Source organism: Aethalodelphis obliquidens, unplaced genomic scaffold (genome assembly GCF_003676395.1).
Source record: "Aethalodelphis obliquidens isolate GAN/ISIS:26980383/991018 unplaced genomic scaffold, ASM367639v1 scaffold39, whole genome shotgun sequence".
Taxonomy (NCBI): Eukaryota; Metazoa; Chordata; class Mammalia; order Artiodactyla; family Delphinidae; genus Aethalodelphis; species Aethalodelphis obliquidens.
The window spans coordinates 1054322-1076762 of NW_020837983.1; the positions used below are offsets into that span (position 1 = coordinate 1054322).

Below are 22441 nucleotides of genomic sequence, written 5' to 3' on the forward strand. Positions count from 1 at the left end.
TAAACTAAAGTAAACATAAAACCAAGAACAGATTAGATGCAGAAAGCAAATCTCAAGTCTACATTTGCTCCCAAAGTCCACTGCCACAATTTTGGGATGATTCATTTTCTATTCAGGTATTCCAGAGATGCAGGGTACATCAAGTTGATTGTGGGGTTTAATCTGCTGCTCCTGAGGCTGCGGGGAATGATTTCCCTTTCTCTTCTTTGTTCTCACAGCTCCTGGGGTTCAACTTTGGATTTGGCCCCACCTCTGTGTGTAGTCGCCTGAGGGCATCTGTCAAAGTAGCAGCTGATTAGGGGCCTCTGGCTCAGTCAGGCCAGGCGGAGGGAAGGGTACGGAATGTGCAGGGAGCCTGCGGCGGCAGAGGCCAACGTGATGTTACAACAGCCTGAGGCACACTGTGTGTTCTCCTGGGGAAGTTGTCCCTGGATCATGAGACCCTGGTAGTGGCGGGCTGCACAGGCTCCTGGGAGGGGAGGTGTGGATAGTGACCTGTGCTTGCACACAGGCTTGTTGTTGGCTTCAGCAGCAGCCTTCGTATTTCTTGTCCATCTCTGGTGTCTGCACTGATAGCCGCAGCTTGCGCCCACCTCTGGAGCTCTTTTATATGGTGCTCTGAATCCCCTGTCCTCGCGCACCCCAAAACGATGGTCTCTTGCCTCTTAGGCCGTTCCTGACATTTTCCCAGACTCCCTCCTGGTTAGCTGTGGTGCACTAGCCCCTTTCAGGCTGTGTTCACACAGCCAACCCCAGTCCTCTCCCTGGGATCTGACCTCCGAAGCCCAAGCCTCAGCTCCCAGCCCTCAGCCACCCCTGCTGGTGGACAGACAAGCCTCTCGGGCTGGTGAGTGCTGGTTGGCACCGGTCCTCTATGTGGGAATCTCTCCGCTTTGCCCTCTGCACCCCTATTGCTGCGTTCTCCTCTCTGCCTCCAAAGCTTCCCCCCTGCCACTCCCCTCTCTGCCTGTAAAGGGGCTTCTTAGTGTGTGGAAACTTTTCTTCCTTCATAGTTCCCTCTCAGAGGTGCAGGTACTGTCCCTATTCTTTTGTCTCTGTTTTTTCTTTTGCCCTACCCATGTACGAGGGGAGTTTCTTGCCTTTTGGGAAGTCTGAGGTCTTCTGCCAGCATTCAGTAGGTGTTCTGTAGGAGTTGTTCCACATGTAGATGTGTTTCTGATATATTTGTGGGGAGGAAAGTGATCTCCACGTCTTAATCCTCTGCCATCTTGAAGTTGTCTCCCACATGGTTGTTCTATTTTTCACTTTCTGAGAAACTTCCATACTGTTTTCCACCGTGGCTGCAACAATTTATATTCCCAGTAACAGTGTTCTGTTTTCTCCACATCCTTGCCAGCAGTTGTTATTTGTGGTCTTTTTGATGAAAGCCATTCTGACAGGAGTCAGGTAATATCTCATGATTATTTTGATTTGCATTTACCTGATAATTAGCAATGCTGAGTGTCTTTTCATGTGCCTGTTGGATGTCTACATTTCGTCTTTGGAAAAATGTCTATTCAGTTCTTCTCCCATTTTTTAATTGGGTTGTTTATTTTTTTGATGTTGAGTTGTGTGAGCTGTTTATATATGTTGGACGTTAATCGTTTATTAGTCATATCATTTGCAAATGTTTTCTCAAGTAGGGCTACTTCTGAATCACTGGTGGGTGGAACTGAGTTCTGGGGTGGGTGTTTGTGGGGTTGAGGGTCCCATGTGTACTGTTGACCTGCTGGCTGGTGAAGTGGTTCCTGCTAGCTGCGGGGTCCATGATATCTCATAGCTGTTTATTGCCTGCTGTTGAGTGAGGGTGGATCTCTAGTTGACTGGCTGAGTGGTCCAAGTTGTCCTAGAGCAGGTATTGGCCTGCTGGTAGGCAGGGTTGGGGTCCTTGGGTCCAGGGGCTACTGCCAGCTCACTGATTGGCAGACCAGGTCCTGGGGTGTTGGCCACAGGGCCCTGGGGGTCTAGGAGCTGGAGTTGATCCTTTGGTGGGCAGGACCAGTTTCATACAAGGCTGGCTGCAGGGTCCTGGGTTTCCCAAAGCTGGTGTTGGCTCACTGGTGTGTGCGGCTGAATCATGGGTAGCTGGCTGAGGTGCCTAAGGTATCCCAAAGTTCGTATTGGCCTGCTGATTGTCCTGGCTGTGGTCCAGATGGTCCTGGTGCTGGTGCCTGCACACTGGTTTGTGAGGCTGATCCTGGAGATAGTGCCAGCCCACTGGTGGGTGAGGAGGGGTCTCAGTGTCATTCCAGGTGCCCTGAGGATAGTGCCAGTGAACTAGTATGAGGGGCCATGTTCTGGGCCCTCTGGTGGACTGGACTGGGCTCCAGGGTGGCTGAGGGCTCAGGGGATCTTAAGGCAGCTAACCTGCTCTGGATGGGGCTGTGTCCCCATCTAGCTATCTGCTTGGCCTGAGGCATCCCAGTACTGGTGCCCACAGGCTGGTCAGTGGGGCCAGATCCCAGTGCTAATAGGCTAGATGGAAGATTCCAAAAGGGCACTTGCCAGCCCCAGTGTCCTCATTGTAGAATGAGCTCCCCAAAATGACTTTGGCCAGTGTCTATATACCCAGGATGAGCTCCGGTTTCCTCTTGTCTCTCCAGAGGCTGTCCAAGAGCAGCATGGGGTTTGTCCCAGCCTTCTTTCAAATTACTGCTTCTGTCCTGGGTCCCAGGGCATGTGAGATTTTTGTGTGCCCCTTTTAAGTTCCTATTTCAAACAGCCTTCTGACTCTCCTGAAAATAAGCCCCATTGGCTTTCAAAGACAAGTGTTCTTGGGGGTTCATCTTTCTGGTGCAAAGTCCCCAGTATGGGGAGCTCTTTGTGATGCTGACTCCTTGTTCCTTGAGGAGAACTTCTGCAATTGTAATTATCCTCCCATTTGTGGTTCACTTACTCAGGGATTGGGTCTTGACTATATTGTGTCTCCACCCCTCATACCGATCTTCTTGTAGTCCCTTCTTTACATCTTTAGTTATAGAAAATATTTTCTAGTCTTAGTCTTTCTCATCAATAGTAGCTCTGCAAATAGTTGTAATTTTGGTGTGCACATGGAGGAGATGAGCTCAAGGTCTTCTTAAGCCTCCACCTTTGGCCACTTTTCCTTAGAATAATTTAGATTATTACTCAGATTTGTTATTTTATGGTAGAATACTCAAAAAACAAGTTAAAATTTCCCTGTATTATTCATTTTTAATAAAGCTTTTAACAAAACAGCCATAGTTGATCATTGCAAGTAGTAATAATTTCCATCTTTGTAATAAAATTATTTTCTTTTGTGTTTGAACTCTCCAGAGCAGAAAGAGAAGGGACTAGAATAAACTATAGTCTAGAATTGATTTAATATGCCAAAATTATACAAGGAAAAAGGGAATGCATTGTGACCTGTCAAACAAAGTAGTTGCTAATTCACTTCAAATCATTTAAATTTTCTCTTATGGATGTCAAAAAGGAACAGAGAGAGGAAGATAGAAATGGAGATGTGGAAGGGAGAAACTAGACGGTTTAAAAGAAAGGTAAGTAAGGTAAGAAAGGGATAGGATAAGCAATGCCCCTTGATATTCATTTCAATAACTTAAATATGTCTTTGTGCACAAAGCAGCACATTTCCCCAAAGCATGTTATAAATTAATGGAGAATAGGAAGAAAATTTAAGCTTGAAGAAATCTGGCATAATGCCAAAGATGCTGGGGGAACTGGCAGTCTGGAGCAGATAGTGAATCCTGGAGAGAAGGGAAAAATGAGTCATGTAAAGATCATTTGTCATAAATACAAAGAGCTGATAAATATGTAATACATGATACAGAAACACCATAAAAATCGCAATGTATGCTTTATTGGACAGCTCAGAGGAAAGAGCACTGGATTAGGAGACAGGAGATCTTGGGTTTTGTTACTGTGTCTATATCTTATTAGTGGAGTTCAAGTCCCTTTTTCCATTGAAATCATTAAATTATTATTTAGTTTTTAATTGTGTTTATTTCTTTCCTTCCCCAGTACACAGGATCCAGTGTCTCCTTCATTACATTTAGTTAAAATGAATGAATATACTTTTGTTGTTGTTGTTTATAGTTTTATTGCTGGGGAAGGAGTGTTCTGAGAGAAATGTATCCGTTAAAGCCTCTCCTGGATACCTTACTTGCATTGTGGAGAAATATCTGATTTCACCTTAAATGAATGTTTGTCAGGAAGAATACAAGCTAACATTTGTCAAATTCCTACTTTTTGCAGAGCACTATTTTAAATGTTTTATACTTTTACCTCCTTTTAAATTACCACCACTTATCAAGGCCCTGAAAAGTTCAATGTGACCTTCAAAAGTTCAAGGGTCACATAGCTTGTAAAGGATGGATCAGGGAATCAAACCAGAACTTCGTAGTTTCAAAATTTAAATTTTATCATAATAACATGCTTTCCCACTCATCTCTCACTTAACCATTTTAAACAGAAAAAACTAAGGCTGTGAATGATTGACTAATTTTCCTAAGCCATGCTCTTTCATTCATAGCAAGTCACTGATACTTCTTAGAGTATTTTTTAAAGATTTTTTGGGGAGGGGATACAAGATTAAAAACCATACTTGGTTTTATTATTTATTTATTTTTTTTAAGTTTTAATTTTATTTATTTTTGGCTGTGTTGGGTCTTCATCACTGCACACAGGCTTTCTCTAGTTGTGGCGAGCAGGGGCTACTCTTCTTTGCAGTGCGCATGCTTCTTGCAGTGGCTTCTCTTGCTGCAGAGCACAGGCTCTAGGCACACAGGCTCAGTAGTTGTGGTGCACAGGCTTAGTTGCTCCGCAGCATGTGGGATTTCCTGGACCAGGGATTGAACCTGTGTTCCCTGCATTGGCAGGCAGATTCTTATCTACTGCACCACCAGGGAAGTCCCTGATTTTATTTTTTAAATTGCATCTATAAAGAAAGCTATTAGGAAACTAGTATCATTCAACCCAACTGAAACAAAGATCACAGTTTTTTCTAATGATGTGTGTATTTAATATATTATTTCTTTGCCTGTTCAAATTTGCAATTATCCTAAAATATAATACCATTTGAAGCTGAGAAAAACATAGTTATACATGGATTATTATTTGCACAAAAATGTTCCCAAGGAATTAATCTCCCCTGAAGCCAAACTCCCACAGCGAAATACTTAAAGAAGGAATCTCAGAGAGTGCTATGAAGGCATATGCTCTGTGAATACACCTGCTGAAGTTCATTTGGTGGTATCATCAAGTCAAGGATGCTAACTCAGATAGACCATTACAGTCTATATTGTACCTGTCCCAGCTTCTTTCACTTATTATCTCCATTGGAGCTTTCTCTGCTGTTTCTACTGCCTCACCTAGAAACAGGATCTTATGATATAGCTGAGCTGTAGCACAAAAACATGGAAACAGCTCCCTGGGAATAATGGCTAGAAGGATGGCACTTATAATTAAATGGGAATCACCTGTGTTGTTTCTAAGAGGGTAAGGCACTTAGGTCTTTGTTGTGAGGTGTATACCAAAGTATCTGTGTGTTTATGTTTATTATTTAAAGTAATAGTAGCAGCTGATATCTATTGAGTGCTTACTCTTTGCCTGACCCTGTCAAATGTTTCAAGATTTATCTCCTTTAATTCTCAGAACAACCTGTAGGGCTAAATTTATCATTATCATCACTTTACAATTGAGTAAACTGAGCCCAGAGCAGTAACTTGGCTAAGATCATGCAGCTACAATGTGTAAGAGTTCGATTCAAACCTAATCAGTCTGATTCAGGAGAGTTTACTATTAGTCACCTACTGGTGGATCTCAACCTTGTCTGCCTATTAGAATTACCCTGGGAGCTTTAAAAAAAATTACTAGGCCAAGGCTGTACCCAAGACCAAATAAATAAGAAGCGGTGGCATCAGTATTTTTAAAGCTTTCTAGGTGATACTAATGTGCAGCCAAGGGTGAGAATCACTGCACAATGGCCCATTGCTGTTCCTGATATGCCCCTCCCTTCTGGGAGGCACCTCTATTTGAGATATTTATAGAACACTGAGAATGATACCAATAAGTTAAGAATTTTACTACCTATGTGCTCAAGAATTTACTAACCTAGGAAGGAGATAATATATGCATTACATTTACATTTACTAAATAACAATATTACATTACTGCATTGCAGTACATTTACATTTACTAAATAACAATATAAGGCAGTACCAAGTGGGTTGATTTGGAGAAAAATGCTAAGAACCTAGGATTTCAATGATAGGCCTTGAGGGTTCTCAAACTACCAAACTAGTTTTGTGTATATTTATATGCCATTTCTAGGTGGCTAAGTAGTTGGAGATGGTTCCTGGTTTTAAAGATTCTCAATAGGGTCAGTATGCACAAAAGGCTAAGAACGACAGTTGACGGTTCAGAAGAGTGAAAGTCAAAGATTGGCTGGAGTGGTCAAAAACAGCATTGTAAAGAAGATGGAACACACGCAGGGCATTGCAGGGCCTAACATAATGATATGAGAGGAAGGAAGTTGTCTTTCCAGGTCCAGGGAAGAGAAGGAAAACTTATGGAAGTAGGAATATGTCTGCTGGTAGAAGAGTATTATGAGAGAAGTTAGGCTTTAGGCTCTTTGGGAGAATTTTTAAATTAGACATCAAGGATGATTTTTTTTCTTCCTTATAGATCTCGAACTAATGAATAGCTTCCATTTATGAGTAAAAATTTCAGAATTCTAAGAAGATGCCATCAGTCAGTCCAAAGGGGTTTCTACAAATCCCTTTATTTTCTGTTCAAGATAGCATTAACAATCAGGTATCACCCTGACTGGCTCTTCAGATTTCTACGATGGTGAGGTCTCTGTTGGAGCTGTTTTTATGCCCAAGGAGAATTGAATACACTCCCCACAATGTCTTCTCTGATCTTAGGAATCACAGTCAAGGAAAGGTTCACCCACAGTCAAGCTCTGAAAACAGGAACTTCTTTCCCTCAAGGTAACCCAATGTGACTGGCAATGATGACATACAGTTTCACCTTTCTCTTCTTCATTTGAGCTTCTGGCAAATAAACAAGCATGGAAAATTTCCCTGACATAGGGAAAGATATAAAGTCTAAAGAGTATCTCATGCATTTATCCTCTTTCCCTTGTCATAATATCATAATATTACCTGGAAATAGAAAGACCTAGTCCTTCAAAATGGTGTCATTCTCTCCTAATAATAGGTAATCAGTTCTATATGGTTAAGGGTAAAGGAAATGCTGGCACATGGTAAATGACTAAAAATCCTTCACCCCTTTGGTATGCTAAAGCATAATTATCTAAGTGTCCCTTGGAATGAGAGCTACCACTTTGGGGGATACTAGTTATGTGCCAGGCAAGGGGCTAAAGGCATTATATATATTAGGTTATTCAATCTTCACAAATAATCCATTGAGAAAGGTATAATTATTTCTATCCCTAATTTATACATGAGGGAACTCTAGCTTAGAAATCTAAGCAACTTATTTAAGTTCAGTAGCACATCTAGTCAACGGTGGATCCAAGCAAAAACTCACGTCTCCCGATTCTCTGCTGCTACAAGATACAGCCTCACAGTACAGATTTAAACCCAGGTTTCAAACATGAGACTATATATTGAGAATGGGATGTCATCTGATAGCAATGAATTGGAGAGGAAATTGCCTGGACTTAGGAGGAGTAGTTAGAGATGAGCGCACTGATGTGGGACTTCTTTATATGTAAAATTACCTTTCAGTTAGTTTGGAGGTAGCCTGTCTTAACAGTTATACTCATTGAGTAGGGCTTTTATAAATAAATTACGGTACGTTCATTTGGTAGAAAACCCCTATAGTAAAATAGTGAGACAACACTATATATAATGAGACAACACTATATGTATGGATAAGAAAGGTGTCCAAGATACATTGTCATTAAATCAGCAACATATAGAATAACCTGTACAGTATGCTACTTTTTGATTAAAAAAGAAAAATATATATGCATGAGTTTGTTAGTTAATATAAGAATATTCTTGGAAAGATACACGTGAAACTGGAAATAATATATGCCCTACCAGAAGTGAGCTGTGTGGCTAGGAGTTGAGGTAGGAGGAAGACAGACTTTTCACTGGAGATGCCATTTTACCTTTTGAATGTTATGTCTTGTATGTATAATTATTACCTGCCTAAACAAACAAGGACACTGCCTGCATGATGACAAAGACAAAGTTCTCAATGACAACAGGGATATTTGAAATAAGCTTGCAAAATTGAGTTTTAGAAATCTTAGTAGAATGAGATATTTTATGAGGCAAACCAGTGAAACAGGTTCATGTACTGGTCCTGAAGGGGGATAAGCAGGCCATTGAGGGAATATATTGCTCAGCACATGTATGCAGACTTTTATATGTGATTATGTTTAAATTTGTATGGATTTTCTTTGAGTCTGATTTTTTTTAAATATAGGATCACTACCCAGCCATATTTTTGAATGGTTAAATTAATCAGTGGAATGGAAGAGATTATATTGGATATAGGTGATATAAAATGTATGCAAAGTCCAAAATGTTTCTACAAAGTATTTATTTTCCCTCCCCTAACTCACATACAAAATTCAGAACATCATATAATTGCTAATAGTACCTCAGAATGTTGGAATAGATCCCATGTGTCTTGGTTCCACATAATAACCTCCCTCTTTTTTCACTTATAATTAACATTTTGCTTAATTTTTGTAATTTCTGCTCTTTCCAATAACATAAATATATATAAACTCCAAAACAATTGATTTTCCCCTCATGTCCATATCAAGCACTTGAATGGATTTTGATGAAAACACAATATTGATTTTAAGAAAAAAAAAAAGAAAAAAGGGAAGAATTCATTTTTCACTAATAAAGCTTTCTCCACTGTATTGAACAATTTTCTGGAATGTTTCTTCTTGCCTTTCTTATACTGCCTGTCTGATGACAGAGACTGAATTCTCAAAGCAAAGTGATATTTGAAATAAGCCCTCAAGATTGAATTTTAGAAATATTAGTAGAAAGACCAAGGATTTTATGAGGCATGCTAGGTTCAGAATTATGCTTAACAATGCATTTCATTGCATAAAAAGAAAGGTATAAACATGCTCCAAACCCATCATTTTTCCTACTCTCCAAAGTAACCATTTTATTTCTCTGAATTTTTCTTTTCATTTTTTGAAAAGATTGAAACATTGCTAGTCATATCAAACTTTCTTGAATTTGGACAATTTCCCAATGCTTTTTGTATATTTACAAAAAAGGGTGTGCAAGTTTTCTAAGAAATAGTTTATTTGATTTGAGAGAAAGTGTTAAAGGTAGAGTATTGAGAGGGAAGTACTGACTACCAAAATCACCTTGGCAACTTCTTTAAAGAGATTCCTAAGTCACACCTTGAACTTTAAGGAGTTGGCCTGGAAATCTGCATTTTAAAAATTCTTCATGTGGTCCAAATGCTTAGCCAGATTTAGAAAACTCTAAACTAGAAAATAGACATGGTTGTGAACTGATTAGATTTCTGCCATTAAAAAAAGGTTTTTTAGGCTAGGAGAAAGGAATATGCCTTCTCGGCTTTGAGGTTACAGCTGTGCTTCAAACCCCTCCTTCCTGTCTCTGCTTGGCGCCTCTCCATCTGTTACCTCCTCTTTCCACTCAGTGTCTTGGTTCCAGTCTGTAAATATAACTTTCTCCCTTCATTTGAGTCCATCTCCCTAAGTCTCCACAGCCCTACATTATTTCTTCCTTTCATGCCACATTTCTCCAGAGAGTGATTGTTATGCTATGCCTGCATTACCCTGGCTCCAATTTCAGGAAAGGACTGAAACTATTGTTTCAAAAGTTGCCAAAAACAGTAAGTGTAAATTGCAGTGGTTCTTCTTCATACCTTATTGTGCTCTTCTTCAGTATAGTGAACTCCTGGAACTCTCTTCTTAACTTCTGAGATAACAATCTCCCCTGGCCATTCTACTTAGGCTACTTCCCAGTAGATCTTCCACTGAGGATTTGTTTGTTTGTTTGTTTTAATCACAATAGTTCATTTTCCCCCAGTTTTGTAGAGAAATAATTGACACACAACATTGTATTAGTCCAAGATGTATAACATATTGGTTTGATATGTGTATATATTGCAAAATAATTACCATAAATTTAATTGACATCTATCGCCTCGCATCATTGCATTCTTTTTTTCTTGGGTATAATTTCAAATATACAATACAGTATTGTTAACTACAGTCACTGTGCTATATGTTACATCCCCTTAACTTAAATCTTAACTGGAAGTTTTTACCTTTTGACCCCCTTCACCCATTTCCCCCACCCCACACTGCTCACTCTGGCAACCACCAATCTGCTCTCTGTATCAAAGAGTTTGGTTTTTTTTAGATCCCACATATAAGCACGTATTTGTCTTTATCTGACCTATTTCACTTAGCTTAATGCCATCAAAGTTCATCCATGTTTTTGCAAATGGCAGGATTTCTTCTTTTTATAGTTGAATAATATTCATATATATATGTATATATACATACACACACACATCACACTTTATTCATCCTTCTACAGGCACTTAAGGTGTTTCAATATCTTGGCTATTATTAATAATGCTAAATTGAACATGGAGGTGCAGATATCTTTTCAAGATAGTGATTTCATTTCCTTTGGATATATACCCAGAAATAGAATTGCTAGATTATATAGCAGTTCTATTTTTAATTTTTTGAGGAACCTCCATTCTGTTTTCCATAGCGGTTGTACCAGTTTACATTCCTACCAACAGTGCACAAGGATTCCCTTCTCTCCATATCTTCATCAACACTTATTTCTTATTTTTTTGATGACAGCCATGCTGATGGTATGAGGTGATATCTCATTGTGATTTTGACTTGATTTCCCTAATTAGTGAGGTTTAGTACCTTTCATGTGTCTGCTGGCCATATGTGTGTCTTCTGCGGAAAAATGTATAAGTCCTTTGATGACATTTTAAACAGATTTTTTTTCTTTGCTGTTGACTTGTATAAATTCTTCATATATTTTGGATATTAACCCCTTATGTATATACGATTATATATAATATATCATGATACATGATTTACAAATATCTTCTCCCATTGTGTAGATTGACTTTTCATTTGTTCATAGTTTCCTTTGCTGTGCAGAAGCTTTTTAGTTTAATGTAGCTCCATTTTTTTCCTCTTTTTTTCTTTTGTTGTCTTTACATTTGCATTTTTTAATTTGTCAAATTAAAAAAAATCATTGCCAAGACCAGTGTTTAGGAGTTTACCCCATATGGTTTCTTGCTGGAGTTTTATGGTTTCAGGCTTATATTCCAGTCTTTAATATATTTTGAGTTGATTTTTGTGTATGGTCTAAGATAGTGGTCTGGTTTTGTTCTTCAGCATGCCATTGTCCAGCTTCCCAACATCATTTATTGAAGAGACTGTTGTTTCCCTTTGTATATTCTTAAACTCCTTTATCACAACTTAATTGACCATATGTGCATGGGTTTATTTCTGGGTTCTCTATTCTGTTTCATTGAGCTACATGTCTGTTTTTATAACAATCCCATACTGTTTTGATAACTATAGCTTTGTAATATAGTTTGAAATCAGGAAGTGTGATACCTCTAACTTCATTCTTTCTCAAGATTATTTTGGCTATTTGGAGTCTTTTGTGGGTCCATACAAATTTTAAAGTTGTTTGCTCTATTTCTGTGAAAAATGCTATTGGAATTTTGATAGGGATTGCACTGCATCTTTTTTTTGCCCTTTTTAACATCTTTATTGCAGTATAATTGTTTTACATTGCTGTATTAGTTTCCGCTGTACAAAAAAGTGAATCACCTATACATATATCCCCATATACCCTCCCTCTTGTATCTTCCTCCCACCCTCTCAATCCCACCTCTCTAGGTGGTCAAAAAGCACAACGCTGATCTTCCTGTGCTATGCAGCTGCTTCCTACTAGCTATCTATTTTACATATGGTAATATATATATATATATATATATATATATATATATATATATATATATATGTCAATGCTGCTCTCTCACTGCTTCCCAGCTTACCCTTTCCCCTCCCAGTGTCCTCAAGACCACTCTCTATGTCTGTGTCTTTATTCCTGTTCTGCCCCTAGGTTCTGGAGAACATTTTTTCTTTAAATTCCATATATATGTATTAGCATGCAGTATTTGTTTTTCTCTTTCTAACTTACTTCACTCTGTATGACAGACTCTAGGTCCATCCACATCACTACAAATAACTCGGTTTCGTTTCTTATTATGGCTGAGTAATATTCCATTGTATAAATGTGCCATATCTTCTTTATCCATTCATCTGTTGATGGACACTTCGGTTGCTTCCATGTCCTGGCTATTGTAAATAGTGCTGCAATGAACATTGTGGTACATGACTCTTTTACAATTATGGTTTTCTCTGGGTATATGCCCAGTAGTGGGGTTGCTGGGTCATATGGCAGTTCTATTTTTAGTTTTTGAAGGAACTGCCATACTGTTCTCCATAGTAGCTCTATCAATTTACATTCCCACCAACAGTGAAAGAGGGTTCTCTTTTCTCCACACCCTCTCCAGCATTTATTTTTGGTAGATTTTTTGTTGGTGGCCATTCTGACTGGTGTGAGGTAATACCTCATTGCTGTTTTGATTTGCATTCCTCTAATGATTAGTGATGTTGAGCATCCTTTCATGTGTTTGTTGGCAATCTGTATGTCTTCTTTGGAGAAATGTCTATTTAGGTCTTCTACCCATTTTTGGATTGGGTTGTTTGCTTTTTTGATATTAAGCTGCATGAGCTGCTTGTAAATTTTGGAAATTAATCCTTTGTCATTTGCTTCATTTGCAACTATTTTCTCCCATTCTGAGGGTTGTCTTTTGGTCTTGTTTATGGTTTCCTTTGCTGTGCAAAAGCTTGTAAGTTTCATTAGGTCCAATTGGTTTATTTTGGATCTTGCTGTGATTTATGTCATAGAGTGTTCTGCTTATGTTTTCCTCTAAGAGTTTTATAATGTCTGGCCTTACATTTAGCTCTTTAATCCATTTTGAGTTATTTCTGTATATGGTGTTAAGGAGTGTTCTAATTTCATTCTTTCATTCTTGTCCAGTTTTCCCAGCACCACTTATTGAAGAGGCTGTCTTTTCTCCATTGTATATTCTTGCCTACTTTGTCAAAGATAAGTTGACCATATGTGCGTAGGTTTATCTCTGAGCTTTCTATCCTGTTCCATTGATCTATATTTCTGTTTTTGTGCCAGTACCATACTATCTTGATTACTGTAGCTTTGTAGTATAGTCAGAAGTCAGGGAGCCTAATTCCTCCAGCTCCATTTTTCTTTCTCAAGATTGCTTTGGCTGTTCGGGGTCTTTTTTTATATTCATACAAATTGTGAAATTTTTTGTTCTAGTTCTGTGAAAATTTCCATTGGTAGTTTGATAGGGATTGCATTGAATCTGTAGATTGCTTTGGGTAATATAGCCATTTTCACAATGTTGATTCTTCCAATCCAAGAACATGATATATCTCTCCATCTGTTTGTATCATCTTTAATTTTTTTCATCAGTTTCTTATAGTTTTCTGCCTACAGGTATTTTGTCTCCTTAGATAGGTTCATTTTAGGTATTTTATCCTTTTTGTTGCAATGGTAAATGGGAGTGTTTCCTTTGCACTGAATCTTTAAATGGTTTATGTAAACAGCTAAATAAGGTAATGTTTGAGGTGACAAACACTTTAGTACTTTAATAGTTTTTTATTGTGCAACTACTAGAGACCAGGAGGCAATTGGAGCTCATGCTAGGGACCTAGACATTGGCCGCAGACATTTTTTGGAACCCATTCTACCACAAAGTGCTGGCAAGTGCCCTCTTGGAATCCTCCGTCTAGCTTTTTAGCAATGGGACCTGACCCACTGACAAGTCTGTGAAACCAGTACTAGCAGATCTCAAGAAACAAAAATATCCAGTTGGAGAAACAGCCCCACCTACCAGGAGGCTGGTTGCATTAGGACACACACCAAGACACATAACTAAAATACAAAAATTAAAGAGACACTATTAAAAACAGCAAGGAAAAAGCAACAAGTTACATACAAGGGAACTCCCATAAGTCTATCAATCAGTTCACTTTTGAGGAGGAACACTGCAGGCTGGAAGGGAGTGGCATGATATATTTTAAGTGATGAAAGGGAAAAACCTACAAGAAACTCTATCTGGCCAGGCTTACTCCAGATTTGAAGGAGAGATGAAAATTTTTACAGACAAGCAAATGCAAAAAGAGTTCAGCACCACCAAAACAGTTTTACAAGAAATGTTAAAGGAACTTCTCTAAGTGAAACACAATGGCCAAAACTAGAAATATTAAAAGTATAAAAGGAAAAATCCCATTGTTAAAAGCAAATTACAGTAAAGGTAGTAAATCAACCAGATATAAAGCTAGGAGGAAGGTTAAAAGACATAAGTAGTAAAATCATACCTGTCCACAATAAATCCCTTATCTAAGGGATACAGAAGACAAAAATATGTAAAATATGATGTCAAAAACAGTAAGTGTGATGTGAGGGGGCAGTAAAAATGTATGGTAGTTAAAATATATTTGAAATTAAGAGATCAGCTTCTTAAATGAATCATAGATACATACATACATACATAGATGGCTACATAGAAACCTTACAATAATCACAAACCAAAAATCTATAATAGATACACAAAAAATAGAAAGGAATACAAACATAACCCTAACAATTGTCATTAAATCACCTTGGAAGAATGCAAAAGAAAAAGTAATAAAGAACTGCAAAAACAGACCATAAACAATTAACAAAACAGCAATAGGTACATACCTATCAATAATTATAAATGTAAATGGATGAAATGTTCCAATCAAAGGACATAGAGAGGCTGAATGGATTCAAAAACAAGACCTATATCTATGCTGCCTGTGAGAGACTCACATCAGATTTAAAGACACACAAAGACTGAAAGTGAGGGGATGGGAAAATGTATTCCATGCAAAAGGAAATGAAAAGAAAGCCAGGGTAGCAATATTTATGTAAGAAAAAGTAGACTTTAAAATAATGATTGTAAAAAGAGACAAGGAAGGACATTACATACTGATCAAGGGAACAATCAAAGAAGAGGATACAGCAATTATAAATATATATGCACCCAACATGGAAGCACCTAATTACATAGGGAATATCAACAGGCATAAGAAGAGAAACTGACACTAACAAAATGTTAGTAAGAGCCTTTGACACCCTACTTACATCAATGGACAGATCATTCAGACAGAAAATCAATAAGGAAACATTGGCCTTAAATGACACTTTAGGACAAATGTCCATTTCATCCCCAAACAGCAAAACACACTTTCTTTTCAAGTGCACATGGAACATTCTCCAGGATAGATCACATGCTCTGTCACAAAACAAGTCTCAGTACATTTAAGAAAATTGAGATCATGTCAAGCATATTTTCTGACCACAGCACTCTGAGACTAGAAATCAACTAAAAGAGAAAAACTGCAAAAAACACAAACACGTGGAAGCTAAACAAAATGCCACTAAAGAACCAAAGGTTCACTGAAGAAATCAAAGAAGAAATTTAAAAATACCTGGAGACAAATGACTATGAAAATGTAATAATCCAAAATCTATGAGATGCAACAAAAGGAGTTCTAAGAGGGAAGTTTACAGTGATACAAGCCTGCCTCAGGGAACAAGAAAAATCTTAAATAAGCAACATAATCTGACACCTAAAGGAACTAGAAAAAGAAGAATAAAAGAAACCCAAAGTTAGTAGAAGGAAACAAATCATAAATATCAGATCAGAAAGAAATTAAATAGACTAAAAAAAAAAGATAAATGAAACTAAGAGCTGTTCTTTGAAAAGGAAAACAAAATTGATAAACCTTTAACAGTCTCATCAAGAAAAAGAGAGAGAGGGTCTAAATCAATAAAACAGAAATGAAAGAAGAGAAGTTACAGCCAACATCACAGATATACAAAGGATCATAAGATATTAATTACTATGAACAATTGCCAATAAAGTGGACAATTTTGAAGAAAGCTTATGTCTAGAAACATACAATCTCTCAAGAGTGAACGAGGAAGAAATAGACAATATGAGCAGACCAACTACTCTTAATGAAATTGAATCAGTAATAAAAAATACTGACAAACAAAAGTTCAGGCCTCACAGATGAATTATACCAAACATTTAGAGAAGAGTTAACACCTATCTATTGCAAACAATTCCAAACAATTGCAGAGGGAGAAACATTTCCAAACTTATTCTATAGGACCAGCATCACCCTGATGCCAAAACCCAAAAAGATACCACAAAAAAATAAAATTACAGGCCAATATCACTGAAGACCATAAATGTAAAAATCCTCAATGAAAGTTTAGCAAACCAAATTCAACAATACATCTAAAAGTTCATGCACCATGATCAAGTGAGATTTATCCCAGGGATGGATATTATCAATCCATGTGATAAAACATATTAACAGGTTGAAGAATAAAAATCATATGATCATCTAAATAGGTACATAAAAACCTTTTGACAAAATTCCATATTCATTTATGATAAAACTCTCAACAGAGTGGTTATGGAACACACATACCACAACATAATAAAGGGCCATATATGACAAGCCCACAAGTAACATCATACTCAATGGTGAAAATCTCTAAGAACAAGATCAAGAACAAGACAAGGATGTCCAATCTTGCCACTTTTATTCAACATAATATTGGAAAACCTAGCCACAGCAATCACACAAGAGAAAGAAATTTAAAAAGATCAAAATTGAAATGGAAGAAGTAAAAAGTCACTGTTTGCAAATGACATGATACTGTACATAGAAAATCCTAAATACACTACCCCAAAACTACTAGAACTAATCGATGAATTTGGTAAAGTTGCAGGATACAAAATTAATACATAGAAACCTGTTGCATTTATATACACTAACAATGAACTATCAGAAAGAGAACTTAAGAAAATAATCCCATTCAAAATCATATCAAAAAGAATAAAAAACCTTGAAATAAATTGAACTAAGAGGTAAAAGACCTGTACTTGGAAAACTATAAGACACTGATGAAATAAATTGCTGATGACACAAACAGCTGGAAAGATATACCATGTTTCTGGATTGGAAGAATTAATATTGTTAAAATTATCATACAAATCAGGGCAATCTACAAATTCAATGCAACCTCTATCAAAATACCAATGGCATTTTTCACTGACCTAGAACAAATAATTCTAAAATGGCAAGGAAACGCAAAAGACACTGCACAGCCAAAATAATCTTGAGAAAGAACAAAGCTGGAGGTATCACACGCCCTGATTTGAAACTATACTGCAAAGCTACAGTAATCAAAACAATATGGTACTGGCACAAAAACAGACAAATAGATCAATGGAACAGAATAGAGAGCCCAGAAGTGAAACTACACTTATTTGGTCAAATAATCTATGATAAAGTAGGCAATAATATACAATGGGCAATAGACAGCCTCTTCTATAAATGGTGGTCAGAAAACTGGACAGCTACATGCAAAATAATCAAACTGGACACTCTCTCACTCTGTGCACAAAAATAAATTCGAATGGATTAAATAGTTAAATGTGTGACCTGAAGCCACAAAGCTCCTAGAAGAAAACACAGGCAGTAGGCTCTTTGACATCAACCTTAGTAAGTTTTATCAATCTTTCTCCTCAGGCATGGGAAATAAAAGCAAAAATAAACAAATGAAACTGAAAAGCTTTTGTCCTGTGAAGGAAACTATCAACAAAATTAAAAAGCATTGTACTGAATAGGAAAAGATATTTGCAAATGATATGTCTGATAAGGGCTTAATACCCAAAATAACAAAGAATTCATACAACTCAACATCAAAAGAGCAAACAACCCAATTAATAATGGGCAGAGTATCTGAATAGACACTTTTCCAAAGAAGACATACAGATCACCAACATGTACTTGAAAAATATTCAACATCAAATCATCAGGGTAATGCAAAGCATAACCACAATGAGATATTACCTCACCCCTGTCAAAATGGTTATTATCAAAAATACAATAAATAACATGTATTGGCAAGGATGTGGAGAAAACGGAACCTTCATGCACTGTTTGTGGAAATGTAAACTGGTGTAGCCACTGTAGAATACAGTATGAAGGTTCCTCAAAAAATTAAAAATAGAACTAATTCCACTCCTGAAGAAAACAAAAACACCAATTAGAAAAGATATATGCATGGTCTCTCAGACCCACCCTGGTGTAACATGTGAGGGCACTTACACAAAATATGAATACCAGGAGGCAGGGGTCAGGGGCCACCTTGGAGGCTGGCCATTAGACTCCAGGGTTTGAATCACTCAATAACATTTGCCTCAGTTTACACATATGTAAAATGGGAGTAATAGTAGTATCTGCTTTTTACGACTAAAATAGCTAATATATTTTAAAAGTTAAGAATGTATTTAAGATATTTATGAGTGAATTATAGGACATCTGTCATTTTCTTTAAATACTCCAGAAAAAAAATTGAGGGAGGAGAATGATGGTGGTTAATAAAACATATATGGCAAAATGTTAAAATGTTGATGATAATGATTTAAAGTGGGCAATACATACATAAAGTTTTTTTAATGATCTTTAATTTTTTAAAAATAATTATTGATGTATGGTTGATTTACAATGCTGTGTTAATTTCTGCTGTACAGCAAAGTGACTCAGTTATAGATATATATATATATATTCTTTTTCAGATTCTTTTCCATTATGGTTTATCACAGGATATTGAATATAGTTTCCTGTACTATACAGGAGGACCTTGTTGTTTATCCATAATGATCTTTTCTTTATTTCTTAAGTTTAAAATTTCCCATAATAAAAAGTTACATAATTTTTTACATAAAATGTTTATAGCAGTACCTGGAACATAGTAAACAGTCAATAAATGCTGGTTATTATTTTTGGAAAAAAGAAAATATATATGCAGCCCTATGTTCATTGCAGCATTATTTACAATAGTTAAGATATGGAAGAAACCTGTCTATTGATAGATGAATTGATAAAGGATGTGACATATATACATAAATATACATGAATATTAGCCATTAAAAAGGAATAAAGTCTTGCCACTTGAGACAACATGAATGGACCTAGAGAGTATTATCCTAAGTGAAGGAAGCAGACAGAGAAAGACAAATATTGTATGGTTTCACTTATATGTGGAATGTAAGAAACAAAACAAACTAACAAACATAATAAAACAGAAACAGAAACAGATGCAGAGAACAAACTGGTGGTTGCCAGGGGGAGGGAGTGGGGGGAGGAAAGAAATAGGTGGGGGAGATTAGGAGGTATAAACTTACGGTTGCAAAATTAATGAGTCGTGTATGAAATGTATAGCGTGGGGTATATAATCATTACTTATATAATATCTTTGTATGGTGACAGAACTTAACTGGACTTATAGTGGTGATTATTCTAAATGTATAGAAATACTGAATCACTATGTTGTGTAACAGGAACTAACAGTGTTGTAGGTCAATTATACTCCCAAAACGAACAAACTCATAGAAAGAGAGATCAGTTTTGTGGTTACAGAGACAGGGTGTTGGGGAAGGGGGAATTGGAGGAAGTCAGTCAAAAAGTACAAACTTTCAGTTACAAGGTATATAAGTACTAGGGATATAATGTACTACATGGTAAATATAATTAACACTGTGTATATTATATATGAAAGTTTTTAAGAGAGTAAATTCTGAGTTCTCATCACAAGGAAAAAAATTTAGTTTCTTTAATTTTGTATCTGTATGAGATGATGGATGTTCACCAAACATATTATGATAATCATGTCCTGATGTATATAAGTGAAATCATTATTCTGTATACCTTAAATTTATACAGTGCTATATGTCAGTTATATCTCAATGAAAATCTAGGAAAATAAATAAATAAATAAAATACATTTTTCCAGAAAAATAACAATTATTTCTTTTAATCTGTTTAAAGACAAAATCTGACAATCATTGCTAATATTTGGTTGACTACTTCAACAGTGTAGAATCTATAAGAGAAAATACCATAACTACATATCATCTATTAATATAACAATACAGATTGGGGAATAACTGTATTTACCTATTTAAAAACTTAAATATTACCAAAATAATAATACTTTTTTTCATCTTTTCAGCAACCTTGACACAGAAGAACTATGTGGTAAGTTTATTTAAAGCCAATCAAACCCATTACTTGCTTTAGAATAAGAAAGAACACTGTCTTACATATTTCTACAAACCCTGAAATTAATGCCATAGATTAGGAGTTCTGGAATAAAGTAAAAGATAGTTGAGATCTCAAGGAATTTATCTTTATCCATGAGTTTTGTTCAAGCATGTATTTCACTGAAGAAAGAGTTGGCCCTTATTAATTTGTTCATAGCAGGAGAATTATAATTAGTACAATAAGTTTCACAAGAATATATTCCACCAGCTTGAATATATTTTTAAAGTGTTGTTTAATACAACTTCATTATTCACTTCAAATATATTGTGCAGAGGCTTTGGTTACTTTTTTGCAAAGCTGATCCCTTGATATGTAAAAACAACTTTGTCCCATACCTTGCCTAAACCATTCTGGAATGTCACTTGCAAAACAAATGATTCAGTGGGGAGAGATGTCTTAACAAATTCCTGATTTAGTGGCCTCTTCATTTACTTTCTTCGTTTTTGTGGGTGGAAACAAAAGTAATAGGCTAGAAATATGAAAAGGCAAATACTTTTGAGATTTATTCTTCGTTCTCAAAAATTTGTCTTCTCTAATAATAGAACTAGATTAAAGACCTATTCTATATTTATTTTGAAAGATTTGACTCTGATTTTCCTGCATAATTTTAGTTAGGGAACTAGTTAAGGGGTTTTAATTCAACAGAATTGCTCTATATCTTTAAACCCAGTGATTGTACTCCTAATTCTGTGTTATAATACTCCCTCTCAGTTCAAGAATATGCATTTTAATTTCCAGAGTGAAGTTTCATTTTTCATTATTTTGTGAATATAAAGTAAACATATTCTAATCAAAATGGATTCTAATTAAAACCAAAGTTTTCAGTGCTAGCAAATGAAATATGTAGACTCACACCCAGCAAAAATACTCCCTTTTATGTGGGAGGGGCAGTGTTTGACTGACATGGAAAATGGATTTCTTGTGCTTTTTAGTAGAAGCCAATTAACAGGTCCAAGTATCTAAAACTTTCATTCTGTTGCTTTTATTTAGTTTATCAGTTTACTAAATTATGGACCTAGAATTCAAAATAATTTAATAAATTCTTTATTAAAATAAAGTATAGATATTTCTTATTTTATTTATGAAAGTAATATTTAACTTTTTTTTTTTTTAAATTTAGCAACACAGAATTATATAGGTGTATAAGAGAAAATGTCAAAGGCTCTCACTCCTCTTTCCCCTGATACTGATCTCCACTGCTAACTTCTTGGAATGTATCCTTCCAAACATTTTTACACATGTAATGACATTGATATATATGAGTATGTTTTTTTCCAACAATGTGTATACTATATGATCAACACAAGTGCACACTGTTCTATATCATTTTATTACAAAGGATGCATAGTGTCCCATTTACCTTAAAATTTTTAACCAAATCCCTTTCAGTTGTTTTGGGTTTTCAGGTTGTTTCCAAATTTCCACTGGGACAAACAACACTGAAGTAAATATCCTTGTTTGTATTCTCTTTGCACTCTTATACAAGTAGTTCTGTAAGATAGATTCCCAAAAGTGTAGTTACTTGGTCAAAGATTCTTCCAGTGTGCACGCTCAGCAGCAGTATATAGGCAAGTCAACATTACTCACTTTCCTAAATAGCAGCTTTAGGCCATAACTTATTCCGACCAGTCAATACATAACTTGACTTTAATTAGATAATTGTGTATGAACTTTAGCATTGGGTCTTTGGTTTCCTATTTGTGCCATCTTTAGCTATGATCTAAAATCTATTGGGAGCAAATTTATTACTTTCCTGATCTTACACAGCTTATAACTGTTTTTGTACTCTTACCCAATTTTTTATTAGTGTATAATTGCTTTACAAAGTTGTTAGTCTCTGCTGTACAAAGAAGTGAATCAACTATATATATATATATATATATATATATATATATATATATATATCCCCTCCCTTTTGGACCTCCCTCCCACCCCACCATCCCACTCATCTAGATCATCACAGAGTACCGAGCTGAGCTTCCTGTGCTATGCAGCAGGCTTCCACTAGCTATCTATTTTACATATGGTAGTGTATATATGTCAGTCCTAATCTCCCAATTCATCCCACCATCCCCTTCCCCCTCTGTGTCCACATGTCCATTCTCTATGTCTGCAATTCTG

At 36.3% G+C, this 22441-nt stretch overlaps 1 protein-coding gene across 1 annotated transcript in view; it reads left to right on the plus strand.

Annotated features, from left to right (window-relative positions):
• NECAB1 (N-terminal EF-hand calcium binding protein 1) overlaps positions 1–22441 on the plus strand; it is a 256058-nt gene that overhangs the window by 104668 nt on the left and 128949 nt on the right. Inside the window, exon 4 of the mRNA XM_027131376.1 lies at positions 20229–20254. Within this exon, the coding sequence (XP_026987177.1) occupies positions 20229–20254 (26 nt within the window). The remainder of the gene's footprint in view (positions 1–20228; positions 20255–22441) is intronic.